Consider the following 24,253-nt stretch of genomic DNA (forward strand, 5'->3'; position numbering starts at 1 on the left):
CTGGGCCGAAAAAAACTCTTTCTCACATCAACCCCTCGCTCCTCGGTGCATAGATGTTTGTCACCGGTCTAGGAGTTATCAGCATCCAGTCGATTAGCGCCTCTGCACGATTAGTTGGGAAGGCTGATGCGATGCACTTGCTTCCATATTGACGGAATGCGTTGGATGTCTCTTGTTCATTATTAGAGCAATCGCCGACTCCGTGTCATACCTGAACGGGACGGATAATCGCTTGCTTCGTGTAGCATGTTCTCTTTGAGATCCCTCAGACGCAGGGGCCGCGAACCTTCCGCATCCGTATCTGGGGTCCTTCTAGGCCGTCTTCCCTCGTGCATTCCTCAGACCTCTGAACGTGAGTACGTGAAGATGGGATTTGAATCCTTTGAAGAGAGCCTCCCGATAGAATCTTCACTTGGGTTATGCGTGAAATAGAAGTCTTCGCGTTCGGCAGTGGGCGTTCGAGGAGACGAATCGTGTCATCAAGGCTCTACCTTTGTGTCCTTTCTCTTTCACCACTGACCTCTACCAGTAACTTCACCGATGAAAAATTCCTCAAAAATGGGCTCTCCGGTCATTGACCAGAGCAACTTGAATCCGGAGAAAGACCTGCCTCCAAACCAATCCAACATTCAAGTCGATCCTGTCCCCGATGTCCCTTCAAAGTTAGTCTATCTTCTCCTCTCACAATGACTCGTACTGATACACAGCAGTAATCTTGCGATAGTCATTCCTGCGTAGGACTCTCACCAGCTCTTTTGAATCTGCGCCTGACCGATTTAAACTGTGCAGAATTTTGCTGCTCAGTATGTCGTCCATGTCCAAGCAGAAGTTGGGCATGATAGTGATTATTCTCAGTTTTAATCCCCGCCCTTGATCAGACAATCACATCTGTGGCACTACCAACCATCGTCAGTGAACTTGGTGGCCAGAATGCGTACAGTTGGATTGGGGCTGCGTATTTACTTGGTGCGTGAGCTTCGCGTTCATCCTTTCTCAATCGAGGTGTTGAATCGTGTGTGCGTAGCTAGTGCCTGTCAGTTAGCCCAATCAGTCTTTGAGCTGCTTGTTCTAACGATTTCCTCAGCTTTTTCAACTATCTACGGAAGGCTTTCTGTCTGTCGCAATTCGTTGTCTGGCAGAAAATACTCAGTACTCACTGTCTTGGGTAGGACATCATAGGGCGCAAGCCAGTATACTTCATTGCCATGACTTTCTTCATGGTAGGATCTGCTCTTGGTGGTGCCGCGCAAAGCTTTTTGTGGCTTGCGATAGGTATTTTCTTTTGTTCAGCTTGTGTATGATCCCTGCTGACACTGCTACCGATTGGTAAGCTCGTGGCATTCAAGGTGCCGGAGGTGGAGGACTGATTCAGCTTAGCATGATCACAATTGCCGATATAAGTTGGTATTTTTCTACTGAGATATCGAATAGCTGTCCTGACTCATCGTTAAAAAGCTCCTTTGGAGAAACGTGGATTTTATATTGGCTTGGTAGGAACGACTTGGGGTACGCTCACTTCAATCACAGAACCCCACCATTTCATCTAGAGCTAAATATAAGGACAGGTGTTGCCAGCGTTACTGGCCCCATTGTAAGCGTCATGGTATCTTATCCATGAAGGCCTGCTCTCATGTACCATAAAGGTCGGTGGCGCTTTGACGGATCACGCTTCATGGCGGTGGTGTTTCTGGATGGTAAGCTGTCTCTCATCTCATGTTGATACGACTCATGAGCACCATTCTAATCCTTGCGTAGAATCTTCCTGCAGGAGGCATTCTGTCCTTGATACTTCTATTCTTGCTGAAGTTGAAACCAGTGCCAAGGCGTCCTTTTGGTCAGGTTGTCCGTCAGTTCGACTTTATTGGACTGTCTCTGGTTATCTCTGGGGTGGCTTGTTTCCTAGTGGGCCTTGAGGTCGGACAAGATCACTGGTCATCTGCCGCTGCCATTGCTCTTATCTGCATTGGAGTAGTATTAATTATGGGGTGCTGCCTCCATGGGTTGTTCACCGAGCGTATCCCTGTCTTGCCCTCCCGACTTTTTTGCACGATGACCCCTGCAGCCGTACTGATCTGTGCATTTATCCACGGTATGGCGGTATTTACGGGGAGCTACTACATTCCTCTATATTTTCAAGTCTTGGGATCGAGCGCCACAATCGCCGGAATCAAGACCATGGCCTTCAGCCTTACGTCTTCGGTATCGGGAGCGTTGGCCGGTATTATATCCGTAAAGGCAGGGTATCGACTGGTACTCTGGGTGTCTTGGGCATTGATAGCGGTTGGTTATGTCAGTACTTTTTCTCAAAATCAACATTGGATGGTTTTCCGACAATATAGTGGGCTGACAGACGACTAGGGGCTGATGATACGACTCGATAGCTCGACGAGCATGTTTGTATCAGCATCACTACGCGAGCGATATCTTGTGACTGACTCTCTTGGCAGCCCTCTGCAGATAGTATATATATTCATTGCTGGAGTGGGAGTGGGAGGCGTATTCCAAATTCCTCTCATTGGTACGCAATTTTTCGGATATCTCCTGGGCCCCGTGCTCATCATTTGACATTAGCACTTCATGCGAGCATGCCCGTCAGCGATATTGCCATGTCTACATCTGCCTTCATGCTTCTTCGGTATGTGAAACAACCACGAATACTATCTTCACGTTTTTAAAATGTCTAGTCATAGGCTACTCGGAAGCGCTGTCGGTGTCTCCGTAGGCGAGGCAATTTTCGTGACCGAAGTAAAAAAGCGCATCTCTGCCATAACCAACTATAGCGTCGGAGACAGTAATACCCTCACGGATAATTTGACTGGCCTACATAACATCCAGGTATTTTTCGCCGTTGTTCTTGATTGACTTAGCTAACCGGTGTTCTGCTAGCCTATCAGCACGCGCAACGAAGTCCTGCATGCTTACAGCCGTAGCTTGTCGGTTATCTGGTATGTATCCTTGTGATTGCCGTGACGTTCACAGTGCTCTCACTCACTTTCTTATTAGGGAGGTATTGACACCTATTGTCACAGTCGGTTTTCTGCTCTGTAAGTTCTTGGTGTCATTTTCGGAATGAATATTGACGACTACCAGCCTTGTCCGTGCGCAAATACTCTCTCCACGAGAAGCCGACGGAGGAAGCGGATCCAGCCAAGATACCTGGCGATAAATCACTCATACAAGGGGAAAGTTCTGTCTGAGACTTGCATATGTATTTACGATCTTTCTGAAATCTGCTGTTTGCGAACTGTGGTTCACGTTCAGGCTTCCGTCAATGCTCGACTAGGACGTAAGCTTCCACAAGTGTGAATTATTCACGTTATACCTTCAGCTTGGTTTAAAAAGCTCTGTTTGTTGTTGAATCTGATGCACCACGAGAGCTGTTATGTTGTAATTATGACTATGTGTACCACACAAAGTCCTTTTGTATTCGTTTAATCAGGATATTACCCGGCTCACGCTGGATACTCATCTGCCCGTTTCGGATTGGTCACGCTGATATGACTCTGTACGTTCCTTTATGCGGCACAGATGTCCGGACAATATCTTACCAGTTACTTTCGAGCTAACCCCAATAACTCAAGCCAGCAGAATACCATTTGTTGCTAGAGCTGACTTCAAAGGACTCGACGATAGATAAGTCAAAGTACAGCTTAGACTGAACAAGAATGATCGAAATACTTCGTGGTACACATATGTTTCTGATATATCCTAGTGATGCTTGACGTCAAACTTACCGTTCGGCGAATGCACAAGGCTCAAAACAGGGTAGAGGTTCACATGATCATTGATGAGTCGACTGGAACACAAAAGCAGGACAACTCTGCCAAGCTCGCAAAATCCTCATGCATGTTCGTACAAAAATTTGATTCGCAAACAGTGAAGGCTAACAAGCGTCACCGGGCAGTAATCTGTTAATGAGGTGAATCAACTGTTGAATGTACAATAATACCCGAAGATAAAACCTACATGTCACGATCAGAAATCAACGCGGTCACATATGTCGCTAGTGAGGCCGGGGACATCACCGTCGTCCCAAGACATAGCAGCTTTGGGAAGATCGAGAGTATCTCCGCTGCAACCTGAAGAGGTAGATGAGCATGTATCAGGTACCTCGAGTCGATGCGACAATCAAAGGATGACATACGCTTCACTTCGGATTCGATGAGAGGAAAGGCAACAGCAACCACCGCGAACAGGAGAGAGAGATAGAGCTTCATGTTTGACTCGTTGAGGCTTTGTGGATTTGATGAGGGGTGCTTGTGGATGTAAGTTTCCTCGAAGGGACCACAGTCCTTTAAAGCTAATTTCGGTCTAGTATAACCGCGGGATGAGAGGGGTTCTAGAAAACAGCTACGTAACATGTAAACAGAAGCGAACTCATCATCCGGCTACTAGAACCTAGTATTTGGCCATGGCTGCATGGAGCTACGCCGTGATATCGACTATTGAGTGGATCATCCTGCTTTTTATTTATTAATATTATAAATTACAGCCCTTTTCCTTGGGTCATCTCGATGTCATTGATTTGCCCCGGTCCATTGGGGAGAATCTCCTAGTTGATTTGTAAGCCGCACAAACGCAGAGATTCCCTATACACACGGTAAGGAATCTTCTCCCCGCACACTACCGAGTTACTGATAAAGACCGCACTGACCGTCCTCAGGACCTCAAGAGAGTGAAGATACACAGAGATTCGCACAACTAATACCAGCCTGTGGAAGTTTCTCACCATGCCAGCATCACGCAACCATGTAGACGATCGTACTGTCCTGTCCGGGGCAGGACCCGGGCTAGGAACGGCGACTCTGAGTAAGTACTTACCCACATTTCGGTCATTCGAGCGTTCTGTTATGGTGCCTGTAGGAGATCAGTCAGAAATAATGTTCTCTACGTGTCGATTCTTTTTAGCCCTTTGGCACCGTGGCCCCGTCGTTTGCGAGGAATCTCTCGAATGTAGTAGGTCGGAGATGATCTTACAGATGAACCAGTCCAGTGGGAAAATACTCAGGGAATCGCGGGCATTTTGAACCTGAATCCGGTCATTGATCAAGAGGACCCCCAATGCTACGGGCTCAATAATCAATAATCGAGAAGAAGACCGCTCCGACGGAGTACGAGGATTGGTAGAGCTGAAGAAATTTGGACCTCTAAGTGATTGTAGGCACTTGACAAAATCCGACTCTAAATCCATCAGGCCCTCGGGAGCTTGTCGGCTTGTTGTCGGCAGCTGTCGGCAGTTGGTTGGTAAGGTAAAAGTGTCGGCGAATTCCGGGTCTTCCCAGCTGTACAGCTCGTCCTCAACTCGTCCTATTACAGATTTACATTCATCTTTCGCCTTTCTTTTCTGGAAGCCTTCAGCTGTCCTTTTCCACAGATCTAGCCAGAAACACATCTCATGCTGTGAAACGGTGCTCTGTTTCTGTTCACCGGCACAACAAACACTTACCAAACCTCAACCCTTCGATCCCTTCTGCTTATTGTCAACCAAGCATTGGGTAGATGTAATGATGCATCTCATCACAGGAAGCCTCTGAGCTCTATTGTTCATCAAGATGGTAAGATTTTTAGTGCTCTACTTAGGCGGTACCAACGTACCATTTCCGGGATCATGGCAGCAGCGACGTGGTGAGCACGTCCCGATGGATCGCGTGAACGACAGCAAACATGTATCCAGACATGGGTAACTCGGAAGTCCAAATTGATTGATTCTTGTTGATTGTGCTGTACACCGTAGACGCGCAGACACTGGGGTCAGCTGTCTATAAAGTCAGACTGGTCATTCGTTCCGTGAATAAAAACACCTCAGCACCTTGTCGGACGGATAATCACTACGTGGATTAAAAGACCCGAGATGTCATCTGCATCGGATCATCCTGGTACGATAGTCGAGTTCGTCGCAGTGCTTGCAGATACTGGCCTTTATGGAATCACAATCATGCAAACGTAAGTTGGTCATGTTAGATTATTATTCCCTGTCTCCTTCAGATGGTCAAGGACCACAGCACTAATGGCAACCTTTTCGGTTCGTTTTCACTAGCTTCCTATACTTTGTCTAGTATGACTTCAAAAATCTCGTTGCAATAATTTTTTCTCACTATCTTTTCAACTTAGCCACTCTCGCCATGACGGATGGACGAAGCGTTTCTTAGTAAGCCATGCTTGTTACTTGACTATTCTATCCGAATTCCACAGTTATATTCAGACTGATCATCTGCTTTCAGGTTATCTATTTGCTGTACGATTCTACGCAACACCAGTAGCTCACTGCGATATCTCATTCACTGCTGTGATTTCGTCTACAGCTGCATGAACACCGTCCACGAAGTTTTGGTCAACAGGGGTTGTGCGTGCTATCCTCCAGATACCGCTCATCGGAAGAATTGATGTATAATTGATATTTTTCTTAGTTTGGGTCTTGATATCTCGAGTTGATGACCCATTTGTACTGTCTCAGTAAGTGCGCTCCATGATACCTAACAAATATCTACGGATATTCAATGCCACCCTTTGATACTAGAGAATATCTAGTACGTTGATTCTTGGCCCAATCAGCTCGAAGGCTGAGCAGTTTCATCATACAGTGGGGAGGATTGTTCACAGTGAGTCTTGGATCACCACCTCCGTCACCGGCACGCTGCGCTCACCGGACTCCAATCTCTACAGGCACTGGTCGCCTTGCCCACACAGCTTTTCTTTGCATACAGAGTTTGGCAGTGTATGTCTTATGTTTGATGTTATATGTCGGAACTCGTATCTGAAGAGCAGGTTTAAATATCCTAGTCAGTGGAAATAAGTGGATATTTCCAGCGATATTTGTAGGTTTACCGAGCCGCTAGAGCGTATGATTCAAACCTCTGACCTGACACTCAGGTTCCGTGCTCCCTGTTTCAGTTCGGTAGGATTTCCAACTTGATACATTTACTTTGATCGTCACTGACATTGTGATTGTATGTAGCGGGATATATTGGTGGGTTGCATTGACCCTCTCATCAATTGCATCTCTGACTCATTAAGCTGATGTAAACACGCTACAGCATTTATTGCACTCTGGTACGTTTTGGATTCTATGTAAATCACACGCTTGCCTTACTATGAGGGCATAGTCTCAACGGTGGGCCCACCGCACAGATTATCTTCGCCATAGAGGTAAGTCAGATCAGCTTTTAAATGCGATACGAAAAAAACTGATTGATGGCCTACTGGGAAAGAAATTGCCCATGGCGTTTTGGGGTGTTAGTGCAGCCGAAGACATGCTGATCTCTCTTGCCTTAATGTGGTTCATATGGCGCAAGCGGGCTGGGGTAGGGTTTGACAGGTAGTTTTCCGGTTGATGTATACGTCGTCTTCTAATCCATCCTCTTGTGCAGCACGAACCGTATCCTGCATCGACTTTCAGTTTTCGTAATCAATACTGGCCTCTGGACAGCTCTCTGTGCACTATTTGTCATCGTAACGGTGGGTGGTACTGGTATCTTATTCGTCTCATAACAACTGAAGACTTCTTCAAGATGGCAGCATACCCACAAGTTCAGATTTATGTCTCGCTATACTTCATCCTTTGTCCATTGTACTGTAACGCTCTGATCGCCAATCTGAATGCCCGGGCATACATACGTGGAGAAGACGTATACCAATCTGAATTCCATGACGGTATGCAGTTCGCAAGCAATCACAACGTTCCGGTGAGTGTATAATCGTGAAGACATGATTCCAGCTAACAAGATTCGCTAGTATGGGACGCAGCAGCAGATTTCTCTCAATGCTGTTGGAGAACAGTCGGACCCTTCTCAGACGACGCTGGAGACTAGAATAAATATCAAGCCTGGGAGGTCAGTCGAGGGATCGAGCGTTTGAACAACTATGACGATCTCAAGTCATATGTTATGACTTGCATTATGTGAACACCACGTCTAATATGTTTTCCCTTTGGCACCTTACTTTTGAAATGTTATTTATTTCAGTCCGATCCGGACACTATAGGCATCTCGTCGAAAGAGGAGACGCATCATCGGGCTAACCTCCTGCGTATATCATTCGCACCACTATATTTACTTACCACATGAATACGACAATCCAATGTTGCACGAGCTGATTCCTCGTGATATGACAGAGGTTCGCAATTGATCTCAGTAACTCATTACTCGAGGTGATGATTTCAACACAATCGCATTTCGACAACATGCAATCAGGAAGGAGGTTTGGACCCGAAAAATTCAACATTACTCCTCTCTGTTTTCTGGATGACATATACTGTAGCCTCGCCGTCCTACATAATTGTATTCATCTCCGTTTGTGTAGCATGGGGCCCGTAACCGAAGTCGATCGGCGACAATATCGTTTTGACCTTGCTCATGATTGGGATGAGTCGACGCTCGCCGACTGACACAAAAATTTCTTATTGAGACAAGAGACAACGAAAACAAAACGCCAGACGTAAGCTATATGATTGCCCTGGAATGTACAGATACATGGTCCTCTCCTTCACAGCCGTGCCTCACCAGGCCAATCATGATGTTACGACCCCTATCAACTCCTTCTCCAACAAAGCGACCGCGTGTTCCAACTCATCCTTGGGATGCCCCGTCGAAGCCCATTCACTATTCTGCTGAATCTCCTTCGCAAGCCTCGTCAGATCCCAGTCGCTCGAATCTGAGCCACGTTGAGAGTCATGGAATGCATATTGCAGGCCACCACGGCGCGATCGCTCAAGAACATCATAAGCGAATGGTAGGCGGATTTGAGAATACACTTTCAGAGCTCGAGGCGCGTTGTCTCGTGTGACACCGGGATGTGAAAGAAGGTTCGACAGGACGTAAGCATCCTGGGGAACGGATACAGCGTGGTGAGTTACACCCGAGAGAAGAATGACGGATCGGCGCACTGTACCTCGATGGCTTGTGCCGCCCCCGCTCCTTGAAATGGGGTCATAGCATGGGCCTGGATGAAGTTCAGTATCCAGAGCATATGAACAATCGTACACTGGTAAGGAAAACAACGCACTGCATCACCCAGGAGCACCACGCGTGAGTCGACGAAAGACGGCAGCCCATTTACAACGTTGACGGCCCATTGATTGACAGTCAGGCCGTCCATACACTTCAAGATAGTGATCACGATCAGAATTCAAGAGTAATAACACAAAGGATACGGAGTGACATACGCACCCCAATGAGGTCTTGGACTTCGGGCTCCCAGCCACGGAATGACTCTATCACTGCCTTAGTATCGACGTCGGTAGTGATCCAGGGTTCAGGGTACACAGTTCCTTCCCTGTTATAGTCAGCCTCAAATACAGCGACGTTCACGAGGCGACCTTGCGAGATGGGGTAGACCATCAGGTGCTGTAAAACGAAGTTCAAAAACAAAATTGAATCAGACAAAGGACGGGTTATGATGTCTGAGTACTTACACGGTCTTTTCCTAGATACTTCGAAGCACTCAGTAAACAAATCTAGGCATCATCATGTTAAGAAAAGAAGACTAACTTGAAGATTCCTAGTGAAGGCTCGATGATTTGGAGATATAGCGCGGAGTTTCTCTGCGGGAATGAGAGCTCGTAATACGAGAACTCCACTCCAGCGCGCCCTAATATGTGATCGCAGCTCCGATGCTCTGAGATTCTCGCCGTCTAGCTCCTCCTTTGTCGCCAGTGCCTCGAACATAGATGAGCGGACAACGGATTTCACTCCATCCGCTCCGATGAGAATGTCGCAGGTGGCACTAGAGCCATCTTCGAAGTGTAGGGTGATGGGCTCAGAGGCCTTGTGAGGTGATTCCTCGTATGCAACCAGGCGTTTAGACGGGAATGTTGCACAGCGAGAAGACAAACGTTTCATAAGAACCCCGTGGAATTCTGAGCGCAGGAAAGTTGTATATCCGCCTGACGAAAAGTGAGCAACACAGAATGCTTGTTGGAAGGACGCCAGTCTCTCACCTCGAGTCATAGTATCCATGAAACTTATACCTTCACCTTGGTCCGACTTACGACAGTGCGTAGCGGGGACTTGGAAGGAAAAAATTGTTTTAGAGAGGGAGAAAATGTCTGGAAGAATGTTCTTTTACCCATGTCTTCGGAAGGGGACGCGGGCAAAAGCTGCAACAAGTCCTCCTCTAATCCTAGCTGCCTGAGAACCATCCACCCTCTCCAAGTCACCCCGATACCAGCACCAATCTCGGCGAACTTAGAGGCAGCTTCGAAGACGTTAACCTCGATATTCTTACACAGCCCAAGGGCGTATGCCGCAACTATACCCCCAACGCCACCACCACTACAACCAGGACAGGATCAGGGACCAATCGCTTCATCATCCGTCAATTCGAGGACCTACTCACCATACTGCTACTCGCATTTTGTGAGGTGTGTTGCTCATTGTCTCCAGTGCGACCACTTGAACGTAGAAAAGTTTAGGAAACTGACAAGATACAGAGGGATGACTAATCCCTAATCCTTTACGCCGTTCTTGCAGGCTCAGCGAGATCGATGGTGGAAGGTGTGGGACCTTGCGAGTATGAAACAAGTTTGAGATTCAATCCGGATCCTTCCTTCCATTCTGCCAGAATCTGAGAAGTCGATGCTGGGAGTTGCTTGTAGCGTGAGTGTTCTATAAGGTACGTAGGCATGCTCAAGACCCCGAACACACCAATTTGTCATCAGACGTACACTCTCACGATCTCCAACGCTTCGAGTTCGACTACACCTTAGGTCTCGCTTCTCGGGCACTACATACACCGTAACCTGACTAGAGATCTTATCGTCAACTCTTCATATTTCTTATTGTGATGTCTCGAGCGCTGGATTCAACCTGTATTTCGTTCTGCCAAAGCACTTTGGTCCTGCTCTCACAAGTCGGTATCGATCTTCGTCTTTCCTCAACTACATTTTTTACGATTTTCTATCGCAGACATGTCAGCACCCATACGATACGCCATCATTCTATCCGCCGTTCTCGTATCAGGTCTGCTTGTCCTCATCGTCTCGCTCAACCTGAGCTCATCCAGCTCTGCTTCTACGGAGGGCATTCGTAAGCAATCGTTCAATAGTATTTCATTATATAACTGATCAGGCTTTCGTAGGTTTCGATTTCCACAATACGGCGCCGACATGGGACATCGGTCCTCTACCTGATGTGCTCATGTTCGTAGAGAGTACCGCCAATTACCAGCTCAATACGTCTGGTGCCACTGAGCAGTGGTCGGCCCTAGTCCCCCATGACGGCATCATTCATCTCGGCGCAGAGAATCAGCCATTCATGTTGTCGATGTTTCACCAATTGCGATGTCTGGACATCATCAGACAAGCATACTCCAGCCACCACGACGAGGCTTCTGTAGCTATCAGCCATCATTGCCTGAATTACCTTCGGCAGATGGTACTCTGTCGGAGAAATCTACGCCTCGAACGCGTCGTGGATCCTGTCCAACTACCATCTGTTCAGCCATGGGGTAGGCTCACGTGTAGGGACTGGCGTATGGTGTATAGAGAGGCTGAGCGGAATGCAGCAGAGCATCAGGCCCGGGGGTGGGCCCCGCTAGAGGTCGACAATCAACTTTGACTGTGAGCTATTGGTCTCTTCCCATATTCTGAGCGTTGTTGACTTCCTACTATCTGCAATCCGCAGCCCTGCTGATGCGCAAACTACTAGATCGATGAGTTTTGATGATGCTGTATCAATTTACTGATTGGCGACGTCAGAGAGCCCGATTTCATGACAGGCTCGTGCGCGAGACGTCCTTGTCGGCGAGTGCAAGCGAAGTACTATCGAACCCCCAAGTGCTGTATAAGATACAACTCGATTGGTATATCATGCTTTAGGCAGCGTTTCATGGCGCGTATACAGTAGAGGTGACCACCTCACCATAATGAAGTGCGTGGTTCGTCGCTTACTCCACGTCTCTCATAATACGCCGGGTGTGCGAATAGTGAAATTCCCCGTTACGCAATCTTTCCTGTATCAGTTCTTTCTGTTGGAAAGCCGTGCAGCGAGGGAAGGCAGAACAGGATGCCTGAGATGTTACGTACCGGAACTGCTGAGAGCTTTGCATATGGAATTCTGACGGGCCGCACATTGTACGAACGAGACTGAAATGGCAACGCGGTAGTTGAGGTCAGTCTCATCCGGCTACTTCCCATGAAGACGAAAACTGATACCACTACCTTGTACCTTACTGTATGAAACGGTCGGTCACCATATCCATGTCATTCCTGGGAGTCGTGAGGGACATCGTGGGTGCTGTGGGCTCCAGAATTGAGATTTCAGCGTTCACAACCATTTCAGCTGCCTAGTATTCTCCTTCACCGTTTAGCAGCACTCTCCGACACTGTTCTAAGAGTTTCGGATCGTATAATAAGCTGGGCTATTTCGAAAATGTGAGAGGGCTCGAGGCACACTTACTACGGGGTTTTGGTCCTGAGACTACCGGTCTTCGGGTCCCCGTCAGATGCAAGCGATACGCCAGACGGCGCACTGGTGTTCTGCTTACTGTATCTCGGACCTGGAGTCAGGCGCAGAATCGACCCATCATCGGAATCGTCGCGGTACTTCCTGCATCGATATCTCATACCTCACGCAACACTGATCCTCGGACAATCGCACTGATACCACCCTATACCACCGCGGTATCATTTCTCCACGAAGACGATAACTTCCCGAAGAACTGCATCCGATTTTGCCAACCCACTGACAATTAACCGCGCATGAGCGCACCATGCGGTACCATCATAACGCAGTAGGTATACTACTAGAACAGGAGAATCGGGAATGAGTTACTAGTAACAATCTGATATAAACACTAGAGTCCCGCCAAACGAGTGGGTCTAACTAGTTTACAGCAAGGCATCTTCTCACTCGGACACCGTAATCTCTCGTAATGTCAGATCATACTCAAGCGCCAGTCCCCAACTATCCCCTGTTCTGTAACGAATCGTCTCACCAGAACTTGTGATCTTTCCGGAATCTGGAACGTCGGCACATGCCTCATGCTATCCCAAGGAGTGTATGATAGGTATGCGTAAACACAACTCTATCATGAGTAGACAATCAGCTCTGCTTTTTCTGCGCCTCGATCTTGCCCCACCGCGCCTCTCCAGTCTTAACGACGTCCGCTCTTACATTCGGAATGACCTCGGTAGGGATCATAGGCTCTGGACAGTCTGGCTTGATAACCGCCTATACTCTTCATCGCGATGGATTTAACATCGAGGTATTGACGAGGGACGTCAGCGTTGGTGGGGTATGGTCAAAAGCGCGCGTTTACCCCAATCTCCGTCTCAATAAGTGCGTTGTAACATATCGTCTCAACCCAGCATTCAACTGACGTCGTACCCTTCCGTAGTGTTCACGGAGAATACAGATTCTCAAACCTTCCGATGGACCTACCGCCGGACTCTGAGCAGACGGGAGGCAGGCTCACTGGGCCTGGCATGCAGTGTTATATGGAGACTTTCGCAGACAGATTCTTGAATGGCTGTATTCGATTTCAAACCGAAGTACTTCAAATCTCACGAGACGACGAAGCCCAACTGTGGCGCATTGCCATCCGAGATATCAAGAGTGGGTCCGAGACGACCTTGACTTACGATAAAATCGTTCTTTGCACCGGCGTGAGTGTCCACCTGCGCCCATCTCTTCTTATAACGACCAGCTTACCTATCGTCCAGGGCTGTAGCACTCCAAAGATTCCCGACGTGTTGTCGCAACGTGCCGCTCATGATGCCGAGTTCGCCGGAATGGTGTTCCATTCAATCCATTTCCGAGCTCGCCTCGACGAGCTCTTAGCGTGGACTAAGGGTTCTACAGACTCCCATTTGCCTAGCTCCACTCCGTCTGTCGTGATTGTTGGAGGTGGTAAGTCTGCGCAGGAGTACGTTCCCTTCCCCCATTATGAGTACCCTTCAATAGTCTGATAGTTTGATCCTTCCAGTATCGCTGCATACCTTGCGAACGAAGGTCGCAAAGTATCCATCGTCTTTGAGAAGGCGGACCCCTTCACTGCCGGCGCAAAGCCATTGCCTGGCTTTATTAGGAGAAGCAGGTCTGTATATATTGCTCACCATTATTTTGATTACGATTGATTTTGTCGGATAGGTTACTATCGATATTTTCTCCCCACATACAGCTAAACACCTGGCTCGAGTAAGTGAGCTTATGATGAGTTATTCGTATCTGACATGTTCCTGTCAGGTGGTTCCTTCACAAGACGTGGCTCGGGAACAAAATTGTTTCTGGCATGTGGGATTCGATGGCTACCGGTGCAGTACGTCTTATTAGCCTTCATGCTGCCTAGGTCCATTGATTTCGTGTAGTTTGAAGCAGCTGGTGTACCAGAAGATTCTCCTTTACGCCGCACCCATTCGATGTTTTGGTCCATCCGCACGAATGACGAAGGTGTCCCACGTCCGAATGGGTTTCACGCTTTAGTCAACGAAGGCAAGATCGACCTAATCGCACCGACACGAGTGGAGAATTACGGCACGGACGGTCACTCCGTCGTTCTCAAGAACGGTACGACCTTGCGCGCGGACGCAGTCATCCTCGCGACTGGCTACTCATCGTCTTGGGATCACCTCTTCGATGGTAGGTCGCAACCATCGTCCACACAAGTCGCTATTTATTTTCTTGTGTAGATCATACAAGCGAGAACCTTGGGCTCATGCGTCACCCACCTATGGGGTCAAAGACTTATAATTGGGGCTACACGACACTAGCCAACCCGCCTTCTGCTCACCCACAGGAAGACCAATGGGCTTCATCAATTTACCGTGGTCTAGTGCCTGTCAAAAATCTGCTCCGTCGTGATTTCGCCGTCAATGGCGGTATTGTACGTTTCTTCACCAGAAGTTCCTCGTCTTTCTGTTCATTGACCTACATCTACAGTTTTCACCAAATAACGGCTACACGTGCGAGGTTGCCTCACATTGGATATCGTCTTATTTCCTGGGGGATTCGATGCGTTTGCCTTCGACGCTCGCTGAGGGATACGAACATACCGAGCGTAATGCGGCCTGGATGCGCCGAAGATATCCAGATCAGTTATTGTGGATGGATGAGAGCTACACGACTTCGATCGCTTGGTGGACGTACGTGTTTTATCCCCGGATCAATTCTAACAAACATGTCTAACATAATAGTTCGATGTAGCTGGCCACAGGTCGTCGACGAGCTGCTCGAAGACATGGGGCTGCGCTCCATGAGAAGTGGGGGGAACTGGTTGACTTGGCCTTTTAAGGTCATAGATTTGAGCGAGATCGCTACTCTCAAGGAGGAACGTGATGCGAGGCAAGGTCGTTGACCTCTCATCTTTGGCTTTTCGTTCTCTTGGAAATCATGTTGGATTGAGGTCTCCTCGACGAGTTTTCCTGTATCATATATCCTGGCCTTTGAGCTCTATCTTGTTCATCCTTCGGAAAGGAACCCATACGTGAAGGGCTACTAATTGATGTAATCCAATTTTTGGACTACTAGCTCAAACTTCATCTGTCAACCTTACACTGTTCTACCCACCGACAGGACACAATGCGACAATGTGCTCGAACGGCGTAGACCAGCGTAGACCACTGAGTAAACACATTTTGTATGACCCACTGGTATTATCTCGCTGCCAAAGTCACGACGCTCCTTTTGTCAGCGAACACCCGTTGGTCAAACCAGAGCCAGTGCCTCTGTACAGACGTGGAGATGATTGGCGTGTGCGACGATTAGTGTTCAGGTGACTACTCGGACATTGACAAGGGCCGGTACTAAAGTAGGTACTTGATGCATTCACCTAAGGACCTGGGATCATGGAAGCCGAGCACGATGCAGTCTTGATGAAGTCCTCCCGAACAGTTTTAACGTGCTTGCCAGTTTGTTGCCAGTGTACGAGCCGTATCGCAAGCAGTCGAATCGTGGTGCTAGTGGCGGCGCCTAGCCAGGAACCTATTCTCATGAAACATAGGTGGATATTTATAACATAGGTGGATATTTATAAGGCTCCTACCGACTTGGTTATCCAATTGCCTGGAAGTATTTATACCATTTCGCTATCAGTCTGCGGGCCACACAAGGGCCACACACATTTCTTGGGTGAGGACCCATGCCGGGAACTGCCGACGAGTTTGCTTGCATCACCACTTCCTTCCACCGCACCAATTACTCCTACTGGTTTATCCTGGTTTTCTCTAGAATGACAACCAATGCTCAATCCGACTAAATGTGGGAGATTTGATCATCTCAAACTTGATAGACTCAAGCTGGGCCCTCAGCGATGTCCTGCTTCGGCAGACACTCATCGAACAACGCACACAAATCAGAAGATCCGAGTCTCATTATACGAAGCATAGCAGTAGATGAGGAACAATACCTTTTCTGGTCGTTATCATAGTCAGCCAAAGGACAGAACGGTGCGTGTGCTTAAACTGCAAATAATGCACCTCATCGAATAACAGCCTCTTTCTTATTCTATCGTAGCTGGAACAGTACCCCGCCCCATCAGTCTCTACGGCGCCCTGTGGCCTACGAAGGTGCACACCAATATCTCTACGGTGGAGCCATTCTCCATGTTTCTGATGTCATGGCTCCCTTGCTGAATATAAAGCCGTAAGCCGTGACACGCTATAAAATCATGTGTGCGTGGGCTGCAGGAGTCGCCACAACAGCATCGTCGTCATTCCAAACTTCAGTCTTGTTCCTTCACAACCTCCAAGTTGATGCTGCGTCTCACGAATAGCTGTCTCCTCGTCTGTTTCTCCGCCGCATGTCCAAGTGCCCGAGCGTAGAACTAGCTCTGCTTCTCATGTCATACATCCAATAGGACCTCCCCGAGAACCGTCTACAGAGGATAAATGGCAGAGCTTGCCACTTCTTGCCAAGTGGTAGAAATTGTCTGTCTTTGATCTTCTTTGACCACTGCCTGAGACGGTGGCCACTCGGGATGCGCTGCTGCAGATGGCTCGGCGAGCTAGGCTGTTAGCGACGTACCTTTGTCTCTCCTTGCATATGGCTTCGCCGGTCTAATCCTACGGACCAACTTGCAAGGTAGCACGTGGCTGCGAGTCAACCGCTGACGGGTCATACGCGCATTCTTCTCGGTCCAAGAGAAGGAGCGTCTTCGCGTGTAGCTCATCGACCACGATGGTGTAAGATACTTTATGCGCACCAACAAATGGTCATACGTCGTGCACAATGTCTCTAAGCCTGTGTCGCCGATCCCAGAGGACCCCTGAAATATTCCATGGTCAGCTCGACGATCCGCCGTCCGTGCCACAAGACCAGAAAGACCCCGTATTTTCCCACTGTATATTCTCCCGCATGTACGCGAACATCCATTTCTGTTTGCTGTGGTGCTGCTCATGAATGTTTGGGAGAAGCACGGTTGATGCGAGCCGCTCGTTGATCATCTCCGTCCCTCCGAGAGCTCTCCGTGGTACCCCTGAGCGAGTTCCTTTTATACTGCGTCGAACTTCTCTTCTGCTAGTGCTACACTCGAGCTCATTGATCCCAGCCATCCGTGCCCAGGCATCTGCTCTCAACAAAAATGGCGCTTGGATCGCAGCTATACACCTTTCTGCTTCTCGCGCCCTTGTCTTTTCTCGCTATTACCTGTCAAGGAGCGAGCGTTTCCTCAAGTCCTTCCCAAACTTTCAACGGTATCGGAGGCTCCGGCGCTTGGTGGCCCACTGACCTCTTCAACTTTCCCGATGACGTCAGGCAAAACCTCAGCACTCTCTTGTTCGACCAAAGCGGTATGGGGCTTTCTAGCTACAGGGTTCGTTACTGCCGCGCTCTTCCTCTTGCTGCACTTTATGACATCTATCTTTTGTAGTACAACGTCGGTTCTGGCGGTGAGCGACTCTCCTCTCTCAACAGGATGTACTTGAAATCATTTCGTTCCTATTTCGTTATCAGGGGTGAACGTATCCAATCCCACCCGCGCAATACAGTCATTCTGGGTGTCTCAAGGAGTTTACAACTGGGACGCGGATCCAAGCGGTGTCTACTTCATGCAGCAGGCCGCCCAGCACAACGTCCCATCCATCACTGCTTTCGTCAACAGTGCACCTGCCGTTTTGACCTCTGGTCATGCAAGCTGCAACGGCGACTTTGTGACCGGTTCGTCGAAATTATTGCACCCAGGTTGTCGACACGGACTCGTGACCTTCGCTGATTGTATTGCCGCTGACATTTAGGTACTGGGAACGAGTACGGCCAGTTTGTTGCCGATGTTGTCTCCCACTGGAGAGGCCAGGGGATCAACATTACTCGTGTTTCACCCATGAACGAACCTGACAGCACTTTCGGGCCGTCGCCTTGTGGTCAGGAGGGAATGGCTGTCGCTCCCAGTCAGGTACATAATATCGTCTCCAAGAAGCCAGCATCTTGACTAACGGAGTCGCCTTGTCTGTCCTGCATTTTCTTTCATCTCGCCCATGAAAGCGAGCTGAGGTCGTCAACGGGCTTTACCAGGCCCTCGAGAACAACGGGCTGACGGGGACTGTCGGTATCATTGTAGACGAGTCTAACACGATGGAGAAGGCTACCAGCGAGTATTCTGCCTGGCTCCCACAGGTCAAAGACAAGGTCATTGGACTCTCGTCGCTTTCTATGTGCGCTACTACTGACGAATGTTGGTTTTCCTTCAGGTCTCCGCCCTATGTCACCATACCTACGAGTTCCCCAGCGACAGTGAATACACTTCCTTTGTACAGGATGTACAGGCGAATTACCCTGGGATAGAAACGTGGATGTCGGTTCGTATATTTTAAATACCTCACATCATCATTATATGCTGAAGCACGCCACAGGAGATATGCTGTTCCTTGGGACAGCCTGATGGTTCTGGCAAAGGCTACGGCGGAGGCTACGATCCTACGTACGCATATTCCTTATTTTCACAGCGTGTCTTGGTGTTCATGAGATGCACGCTAGGATCACCAACGCTTTGATGTTCTCTGGCATGGTTTTCCAGAGTCTCGTTCTTGCTGGAGAACCACATTATGACGTAGGTTGTTGAACATGCTACAAAACATCTCATGTCTGACATATGATATGTACAGTTCTGGACATTGGTATCCAATGGTGCGTTATAAGTCCATCAACTCTCCACGAGTATCACAGCTAATGGCTGTTACTCCTCCACTATAGCAATCGGATGCTCCCCTGGCTCGAGTTCTTCGTGCAACCCCAGCGTGGCAAACAGTGGTGGATGGACGGTAAGCGTCTTGATACAAACCTCCAACAATACGCGCAGTGCTGACTGAGCGGGACCAGGATGGACTCATATATTACGACTCGAATTATGCTTCAAACGGAAACCACAACCTTTGTCAGTTGCTTCCTTGTCATGAACTCTTTCAACCTACTAACATCGGACATACTCAGACTTGACGAAACACTTCTGGACCTATAAACATTTTGGCAACTTTGTTAAACGTGAGTAGCTAGTCGTGCATGTTCTATTTCACTTCCAGTGGCTTTAACTATTGTCTCATACCATTGTACTCTTCGCAGCCGGTAGCCAACGTCGCGCCATCACCGGTGATGGTTCTACCGAGACCATGATGGCCGTCACCGACTCCAGCAACTACTACGTTCTCGCCATGAATACAGGAACCAGCTCAACTAGCCTCAGCCTTACCTTCCCGGAAACCGTCTGCGGTACGGCAGCTGTACGCACGTCCTCGAGCGAAGATTTCACCTCTATCGGTGCGGCCACACAGTCGAATGGGGCGTGGACGCTGCCGTTGAACGCGTTGAGCTTGACGACATTCACGTTCAAGAAGGGGTCTTGTCAGGCATTGTAGGATTGTGGGGAGGAATAATACGTCGTGTAGATGTTTTGGAAGTATTTTGGAATGATGAATTCGTTGTGCAAGGACATCGGCATTGTTGAGGAGCATCAGTGTGGCCCATCGGTGCCATTTGAGACCTTTCAGTTTCTTTGACGAGCTGAAGCCAGAAACTCGACAAACGGCAACTATTTTTTGAGTAACGCTACGATGACCCCATACACCAAACACACAGTACACTGATACAACATGTTCACCGCACCATAGTCCATCGCGGTAGCGCAAGAAAGTCCATCATAGTAAAACAAGAAAAGTCCAGAGAAAGAGTCCGTGATCGTAACAAATGTTCTTTCTGTCCATGATATACCCGTGTTTTATATAAAGTGACTTTTGGGATCCATCGTTTAACAGAAGGAGACGGTGTAGGAGGTGCCAGTCGCACAGGTGGAGGTGTCGCCACATCCGGTTCCATCCCCAGCAGCGTTCGTGCAGGAAACGGCACCGGTCGAGCCTATAGGCCCAAATAAAAAGCATAATACCATCACGATGAGAAAATTCTCCAGTGAATGAATGTGAATAGAAGGACAACATACAAGAACTGTCAGGGGTGATGGTGGTGACCAAGTTGAAACCGTCCGCCACGCTGGGATTGAAGAAGTCCAAACTTGAGAACCTAATATAGTGTCACATTACGCGTCAACAAAGCAGTGTTCAAGACCTGTCCCGAAAGTATACGCACCCATCAATAGTGAACTGAGCGATAGTAGGGCCAGTCAGAGAAGGTCCGGTGCAGTTCACGCCACCTGCCGAACATTGGCCTGAGGAACAGTTGCCGTCCGAATCACACCCTTCCCTCCCCCAGATCCTTCCACTGTACCCATCAGGAAGACTGACGGTATTCTGGCTGCCAGCGGAAAGAGCGAAGCCGCCGAGTCCATTGTCAGCAGCGGGGAAGATGGCAGGGTCAATCTGATCTCCGCAGTTGTTAACGATCGTGACCGAACTGTATCAGGAGGGGGGAGGATAAGAAGTAAGTCAGCGCTCAGAAAAAAGCTGAGTTGAGAAAGCGTACGTTGCGACGACCGAAGTGACTGCAGCGGCAGCAAGGATGACGACGCGGGCGAAGAACATGACGGGGTTCGTGAGAATCGACGTGAAGAAGAGCGAGGGCGAAGAGTGTGAGGTGAGAAATGTGTGAGGAGTGAGTGCACAACATCCAACCTTATATCTTTATATACTGCACCCTCAATTGCGATACACGGACATGCGTTGGCCGCGCGTGACATCGTATGCGGTCATAACAGCTTCGACGGAGGTCCAAGACCACACCAGGCCATCAGAGGCCGTCCGAATCAGCGCCTTGAACGAATCGACGTGTGTCGGACGCTAGATGTCCTCCACGTGAAGTCCGAAGAACTCCACTATAATGTGAAACTGCAAGCAATATCTAGAAGGACCTGATCATGACGGAGGTCGGTGATATTGAGTGGAGGATCAGTGCTATATCGATGTGGCACACCATATGCCTATGCAGCATATTACTGGTAGACTGTTCTTCAGTCTAGCCCAACGGTCGCTCCATGAGAGAGAAGTATGCAAAGATACTTAGAGTGAATACAGAACAAAACAGATAAGAACAGTCCTCTAGTCCAGAGTTCAATACGCCACGAAGATGCCGTCCAACAGTCCAATTTGAGAGAGTGAGGTAAATGGAACGCCGCCAGCATACGTTATGACCCTAGTTTCGCTCAATTCATAGGTGGCCCGTGATGGAAGGTCAACAGAAGTTCTAAGTCTGGAAGAGGAGCGCGGGTCATGAAAGGTCATGAAGGACGTTAGCTTTCTGTGGGTGTGGCGAGTGTGGTGTCCGAGTCGTCTGGCGTCGCTGAGACGAGAATTGTTATCCCTGAGGGCTATGTATGTTAGTATTGCCTCGATGCATCAGAAAGATCGAAGTCGGTGTTATAAAATGGGTAGGAATTCAAAGCAGGTCAAAGCCGCCACAACCGGAGGCGGTCCACTACATACTGCGGGGACGCATTTAGATTGCTGCATATACCAAGCTTATGTCACTTCATCGACATCCAACGAGTGATGAGCTCAGTTTCTATTGCAGACTGCGATCGCAGGCGTGCAGCCAAGTGCAGAGACTTAGATGATATGGCCAGTGTGGCCATGCACGTAACTGTGTATTGTTCGATAGGGCATGGTGATGGCAGCGGAAAGCGCATGGTAGAACTAGCTGAAGAATGACTGTCTATTAGAAGGGATTTGACACGGCGAAGGAATTCTAGGCGCGATGCAGTATAACATGAGCGGAGATGACAACCAGCTGGGAACAGCGAGGGAAGTTTGAATGATGGGGGGACGTACAATGCGGCGATTCGACTAGAGAAAACTCTGATACCATGTATGGCCCGCTGATAGTTGGCCACGATGTATCAAAATAAACCCATAGCGAGAATGATTTTCTCTCCGATTGACCGTCTGGAGGAATAATGAACGAGGGACAGTCAGCAGCCGCCAATCACGGCCACTCGCCCCCACTCGAGCAGAACGAAAGAACGAAGGAACGTGTGCTACAAGAGATTTTCTGACTTACGGAGAATCCCTTCTTAGCTTCGTTGGCTTGGCATCCCAAACGACAGCCTCTTTCACGACAGCCTCTTCCCGAAATCGAGACACGGTATGTTCATGTATGCCACATTCCGTGAACATCAAGGTGTCCAAATGTACCCCGCTCTCCGCTCTGAGCGTCAATACGTCGAGTAAGGTATCGAAAGGCTCGTCCTCGTCCACGTCTGGTGGGCTAGTCGGGGGGACCCTAGGATATGAAGGTGGCGCAGGGCGGGAATGATGTGGCCTCAACACATCTTCCATTGACGCTGTGACGGTCATTATTGCAGCAGCGGAGTCCAGAATGAGGTAGGTCAAAGCTGTCAGGTTCTCGAGTGCGGGAAGAAGAAGCGGTTCCGATGGATCTTCCTTCAAGTGTACGGAGAGCGTGAAGTGCTGTATTCCAGCGACGCGCAATGCTTCAAAAAGTTCGCGCAACATCAAATGAAACATGTCCGTGACGGTGAGTTTGTACTCGCATGTGAAGTACAGCACAGGGTGTTGGGGACTTAGCAAGCGAGGCATAACGTCGGTGTGCTGAGAACTAAAGGAGGGTAAGATGATGTGGCCCGTGCGTGTGAGGCTTTCGCCTTTGCTGACATCGTTCAAGATGGTCAACGTGACGCACGGAAAGCTGAGTGCCTGACGGTTCTGATACACTTGCCCTCCGGGCATCACCTGGTCCCTCCGATGAAATGGTTTGAGTAAATTTTCGAAGTAATAGGATTTTTTGGCATGGATCCAATATCTATCCTCGTGGCTGAGCCGCGAACAGAGGATGGTAGGCCACTGTCGCGCCAGGGCTTCGCCCAGCCGCTTCGTGGCCCACCTCTTGCCCCCTTCACGCGCAGGGGCTTCGCCCCACGCGAATATCTGCAAGAGCCTTGTTAGGCTCATTATAAGTTCACTGCTGAATGTGTCCATCATTATTGATCTGTTCTAACTCATCGGGAAACCAGTCCGCCCCTAATTCCGCGCTAGCTGTCAGCTATTGAGGCGGCACTTAGCCACCCACCTCTCGACGCGTCCCGCTCATTAGCGCGTCTTAGCGCGTCGTTATGGCGAGGTGTTCCGCAGGCACCACAATAAAGGTGCACTCGTAGTACACTTTCTTTATTACAGTCATGGTCAGCAATGTCTACGCATTGGGCAGTCGCACTTCGACATACCCTCTGCTGACGCATAGATTATTTTATGTTGCTCTAAGACTGCACTTGTTGATGTACATTGTACATCTGTGTCCTATTTTTCCGACTTTTCCTCTCATTTATCTCCATGTCGTGCATATCTGTGGCGTCGGGCCACTGCCAGAAAGCCGCCAAGCCCAAGAGTTGACCCAAATTCCCGCTTGCCCTTTGAAGCGAGCGGGAATTTGGGCTCACAGCAGCGGCCCGTAAGGCCGTGGCGCACTCGCTCCAGCTCTAAGTACTCGCTCTTGTCTGAATCTGTCTGCTGGACTTCTGCTAATGTGTGTATATTAGAGAGTAGCATATAGTGTCTAGATTAAATTCAGGCTCAGAGAGCCGGATGAAAAGGCCAGGTGGTTGCGTATAGGAAACCTGACTGTTTGGTGTCAGGCCGTCTTCGGCCTGATAGAAATCAGTCAGGTTTTTCAAACTCCGCTGGATTTATCCGGTAAAAATTTCGTTGCTTTTGCGCCACAGACAGGATCTTTGCACTTCACCCTGTCTTTGCATGCTGCAGATCCTGCATACCATATAGCACTTGTAATTCAACCCACGGCACACATCCAATCTATATCATGGAACACTGTGGTTCGAAGGGTGAACCAAAGATAATGGCCATACATGGGCCACAGAGTTTAGCTCTACTAATATTGGTGCGCTTTTCGACACAACTGATAGATAAAAATAA

The 24,253-nt window shown here is 48.8% G+C and overlaps 9 protein-coding genes across 9 annotated transcripts; 5 read left to right on the plus strand and 4 right to left on the minus strand.

The window, feature by feature from the left end:
* Positions 1-854: 854 nt before the first annotated feature.
* Positions 855-3,073, plus strand: STEHIDRAFT_47982 (MFS general substrate transporter; the record flags this gene model as incomplete). The annotated part of the gene is made up of 14 exons (XM_007298025.1): positions 855-966; positions 1,085-1,113; positions 1,170-1,272; positions 1,332-1,400; positions 1,456-1,506; positions 1,566-1,591; positions 1,644-1,694; positions 1,756-2,289; positions 2,359-2,393; positions 2,448-2,518; positions 2,572-2,635; positions 2,691-2,835; positions 2,887-2,949; positions 3,008-3,073. Coding segments are annotated over 14 exons (1,419 nt in total), but the record flags the coding sequence as incomplete, so codon positions are not given.
* A 902-nt stretch (positions 3,074-3,975) lies between these two features.
* On the minus strand, positions 3,976-4,217 carry STEHIDRAFT_151221 (uncharacterized protein; the record flags this gene model as incomplete). The annotated part of the gene is made up of 2 exons (XM_007298437.1): positions 3,976-4,079; positions 4,145-4,217. The coding sequence occupies 2 exons, from the start codon at positions 4,215-4,217 to the stop codon at positions 3,976-3,978; spliced, it is 177 nt and encodes a 58-aa protein (XP_007298499.1).
* A 1,768-nt stretch (positions 4,218-5,985) lies between these two features.
* Positions 5,986-7,319, plus strand: STEHIDRAFT_151222 (uncharacterized protein; the record flags this gene model as incomplete). Its single annotated transcript, XM_007298438.1, has 13 exons — positions 5,986-6,022; positions 6,112-6,148; positions 6,303-6,343; positions 6,408-6,453; positions 6,518-6,527; positions 6,582-6,599; positions 6,664-6,715; positions 6,781-6,815; positions 6,871-6,895; positions 6,956-6,967; positions 7,035-7,050; positions 7,104-7,146; positions 7,209-7,319. The coding sequence occupies 13 exons, from the start codon at positions 5,986-5,988 to the stop codon at positions 7,317-7,319; spliced, it is 483 nt and encodes a 160-aa protein (XP_007298500.1).
* Positions 7,320-8,506: 1,187 nt separating this feature from the next.
* Positions 8,507-10,370, minus strand: STEHIDRAFT_164296 (FAD/NAD-P-binding domain-containing protein; the record flags this gene model as incomplete). The annotated part of the gene is made up of 9 exons (XM_007298439.1): positions 8,507-8,821; positions 8,887-8,937; positions 9,001-9,096; positions 9,165-9,341; positions 9,410-9,427; positions 9,486-9,880; positions 9,935-10,003; positions 10,063-10,268; positions 10,333-10,370. The coding sequence occupies 9 exons, from the start codon at positions 10,368-10,370 to the stop codon at positions 8,507-8,509; spliced, it is 1,365 nt and encodes a 454-aa protein (XP_007298501.1).
* A 539-nt stretch (positions 10,371-10,909) lies between these two features.
* Positions 10,910-11,552, plus strand: STEHIDRAFT_88530 (uncharacterized protein; the record flags this gene model as incomplete). The annotated part of the gene is made up of 2 exons (XM_007298161.1): positions 10,910-11,021; positions 11,074-11,552. Exon 2 carries the CDS (start codon positions 11,133-11,135, stop codon positions 11,550-11,552), a length of 420 nt encoding a protein of 139 aa, XP_007298223.1. The 5' UTR covers positions 10,910-11,021; positions 11,074-11,132.
* Positions 11,553-13,085: 1,533 nt separating this feature from the next.
* Positions 13,086-15,407, plus strand: STEHIDRAFT_143412 (FAD/NAD-P-binding domain-containing protein). The gene is made up of 10 exons (XM_007298440.1): positions 13,086-13,274; positions 13,333-13,600; positions 13,658-13,860; positions 13,921-14,031; positions 14,085-14,132; positions 14,181-14,253; positions 14,303-14,573; positions 14,624-14,817; positions 14,874-15,076; positions 15,138-15,407. The coding sequence occupies exons 1-10, from the start codon at positions 13,117-13,119 to the stop codon at positions 15,286-15,288; spliced, it is 1,680 nt and encodes a 559-aa protein (XP_007298502.1). The 5' UTR covers positions 13,086-13,116; the 3' UTR covers positions 15,289-15,407.
* A 2,082-nt stretch (positions 15,408-17,489) lies between these two features.
* STEHIDRAFT_164299 (glycoside hydrolase family 5 protein) lies at positions 17,490-19,777 on the plus strand (the record flags this gene model as incomplete). The annotated part of the gene is made up of 13 exons (XM_007298441.1): positions 17,490-17,742; positions 17,800-17,818; positions 17,883-18,086; positions 18,164-18,321; positions 18,411-18,554; positions 18,617-18,724; positions 18,779-18,846; positions 18,903-18,975; positions 19,031-19,052; positions 19,119-19,186; positions 19,245-19,299; positions 19,356-19,406; positions 19,485-19,777. The coding sequence occupies exons 1-13, from the start codon at positions 17,512-17,514 to the stop codon at positions 19,775-19,777; spliced, it is 1,494 nt and encodes a 497-aa protein (XP_007298503.1). The 5' UTR covers positions 17,490-17,511.
* A 389-nt stretch (positions 19,778-20,166) lies between these two features.
* Positions 20,167-20,893, minus strand: STEHIDRAFT_106562 (Osmotin thaumatin-like protein; the record flags this gene model as incomplete). The annotated part of the gene is made up of 4 exons (XM_007298442.1): positions 20,167-20,273; positions 20,356-20,435; positions 20,502-20,765; positions 20,835-20,893. The coding sequence occupies 4 exons, from the start codon at positions 20,891-20,893 to the stop codon at positions 20,167-20,169; spliced, it is 510 nt and encodes a 169-aa protein (XP_007298504.1).
* A 1,018-nt stretch (positions 20,894-21,911) lies between these two features.
* STEHIDRAFT_116986 (uncharacterized protein) lies at positions 21,912-22,708 on the minus strand. Its single transcript, XM_007298443.1, has 3 exons — positions 22,365-22,708; positions 22,136-22,249; positions 21,912-22,052 (listed from the first exon to the last, which is right to left on the minus strand). Exons 1-2 carry the CDS (start codon positions 22,658-22,660, stop codon positions 22,204-22,206), a joined length of 342 nt encoding a protein of 113 aa, XP_007298505.1. The 5' UTR covers positions 22,661-22,708; the 3' UTR covers positions 21,912-22,052; positions 22,136-22,203.
* Positions 22,709-24,253: the final 1,545 nt, after the last annotated feature.

Source organism: Stereum hirsutum (genome assembly GCF_000264905.1).
Source record: "Stereum hirsutum FP-91666 SS1 unplaced genomic scaffold STEHIscaffold_1, whole genome shotgun sequence".
NCBI lineage: Eukaryota > Fungi > Basidiomycota > Agaricomycetes > Russulales > Stereaceae > Stereum > Stereum hirsutum.

Bases quoted from the DNA above. Each gene is read 5' to 3' on its own strand.
- STEHIDRAFT_143412 (XM_007298440.1), top strand. From the start codon at position 13,117: ATGACCTCGGTAGGGATCATAGGCTCTGGACAGTCTGGCTTGATAACC. The intron at 14,818-14,873 runs GTACGTTTCTTC...CTACATCTACAG, and splicing joins TCGCCGTCAATGGCGGTATT to TTTTCACCAAATAACGGCTA. The intron at 15,077-15,137 runs GTACGTGTTTTA...AGTTCGATGTAG, and splicing joins ACTTCGATCGCTTGGTGGAC to CTGGCCACAGGTCGTCGACG.
- STEHIDRAFT_116986 (XM_007298443.1), bottom strand. From the start codon at position 22,660: ATGACCGTCACAGCGTCAATGGAAGATGTGTTGAGGCCACATCATTCC. The intron at 22,250-22,364 runs GTAAGTCAGAAA...TTATTCCTCCAG, and splicing joins AAGCTAAGAAGGGATTCTCC to ACGGTCAATCGGAGAGAAAA.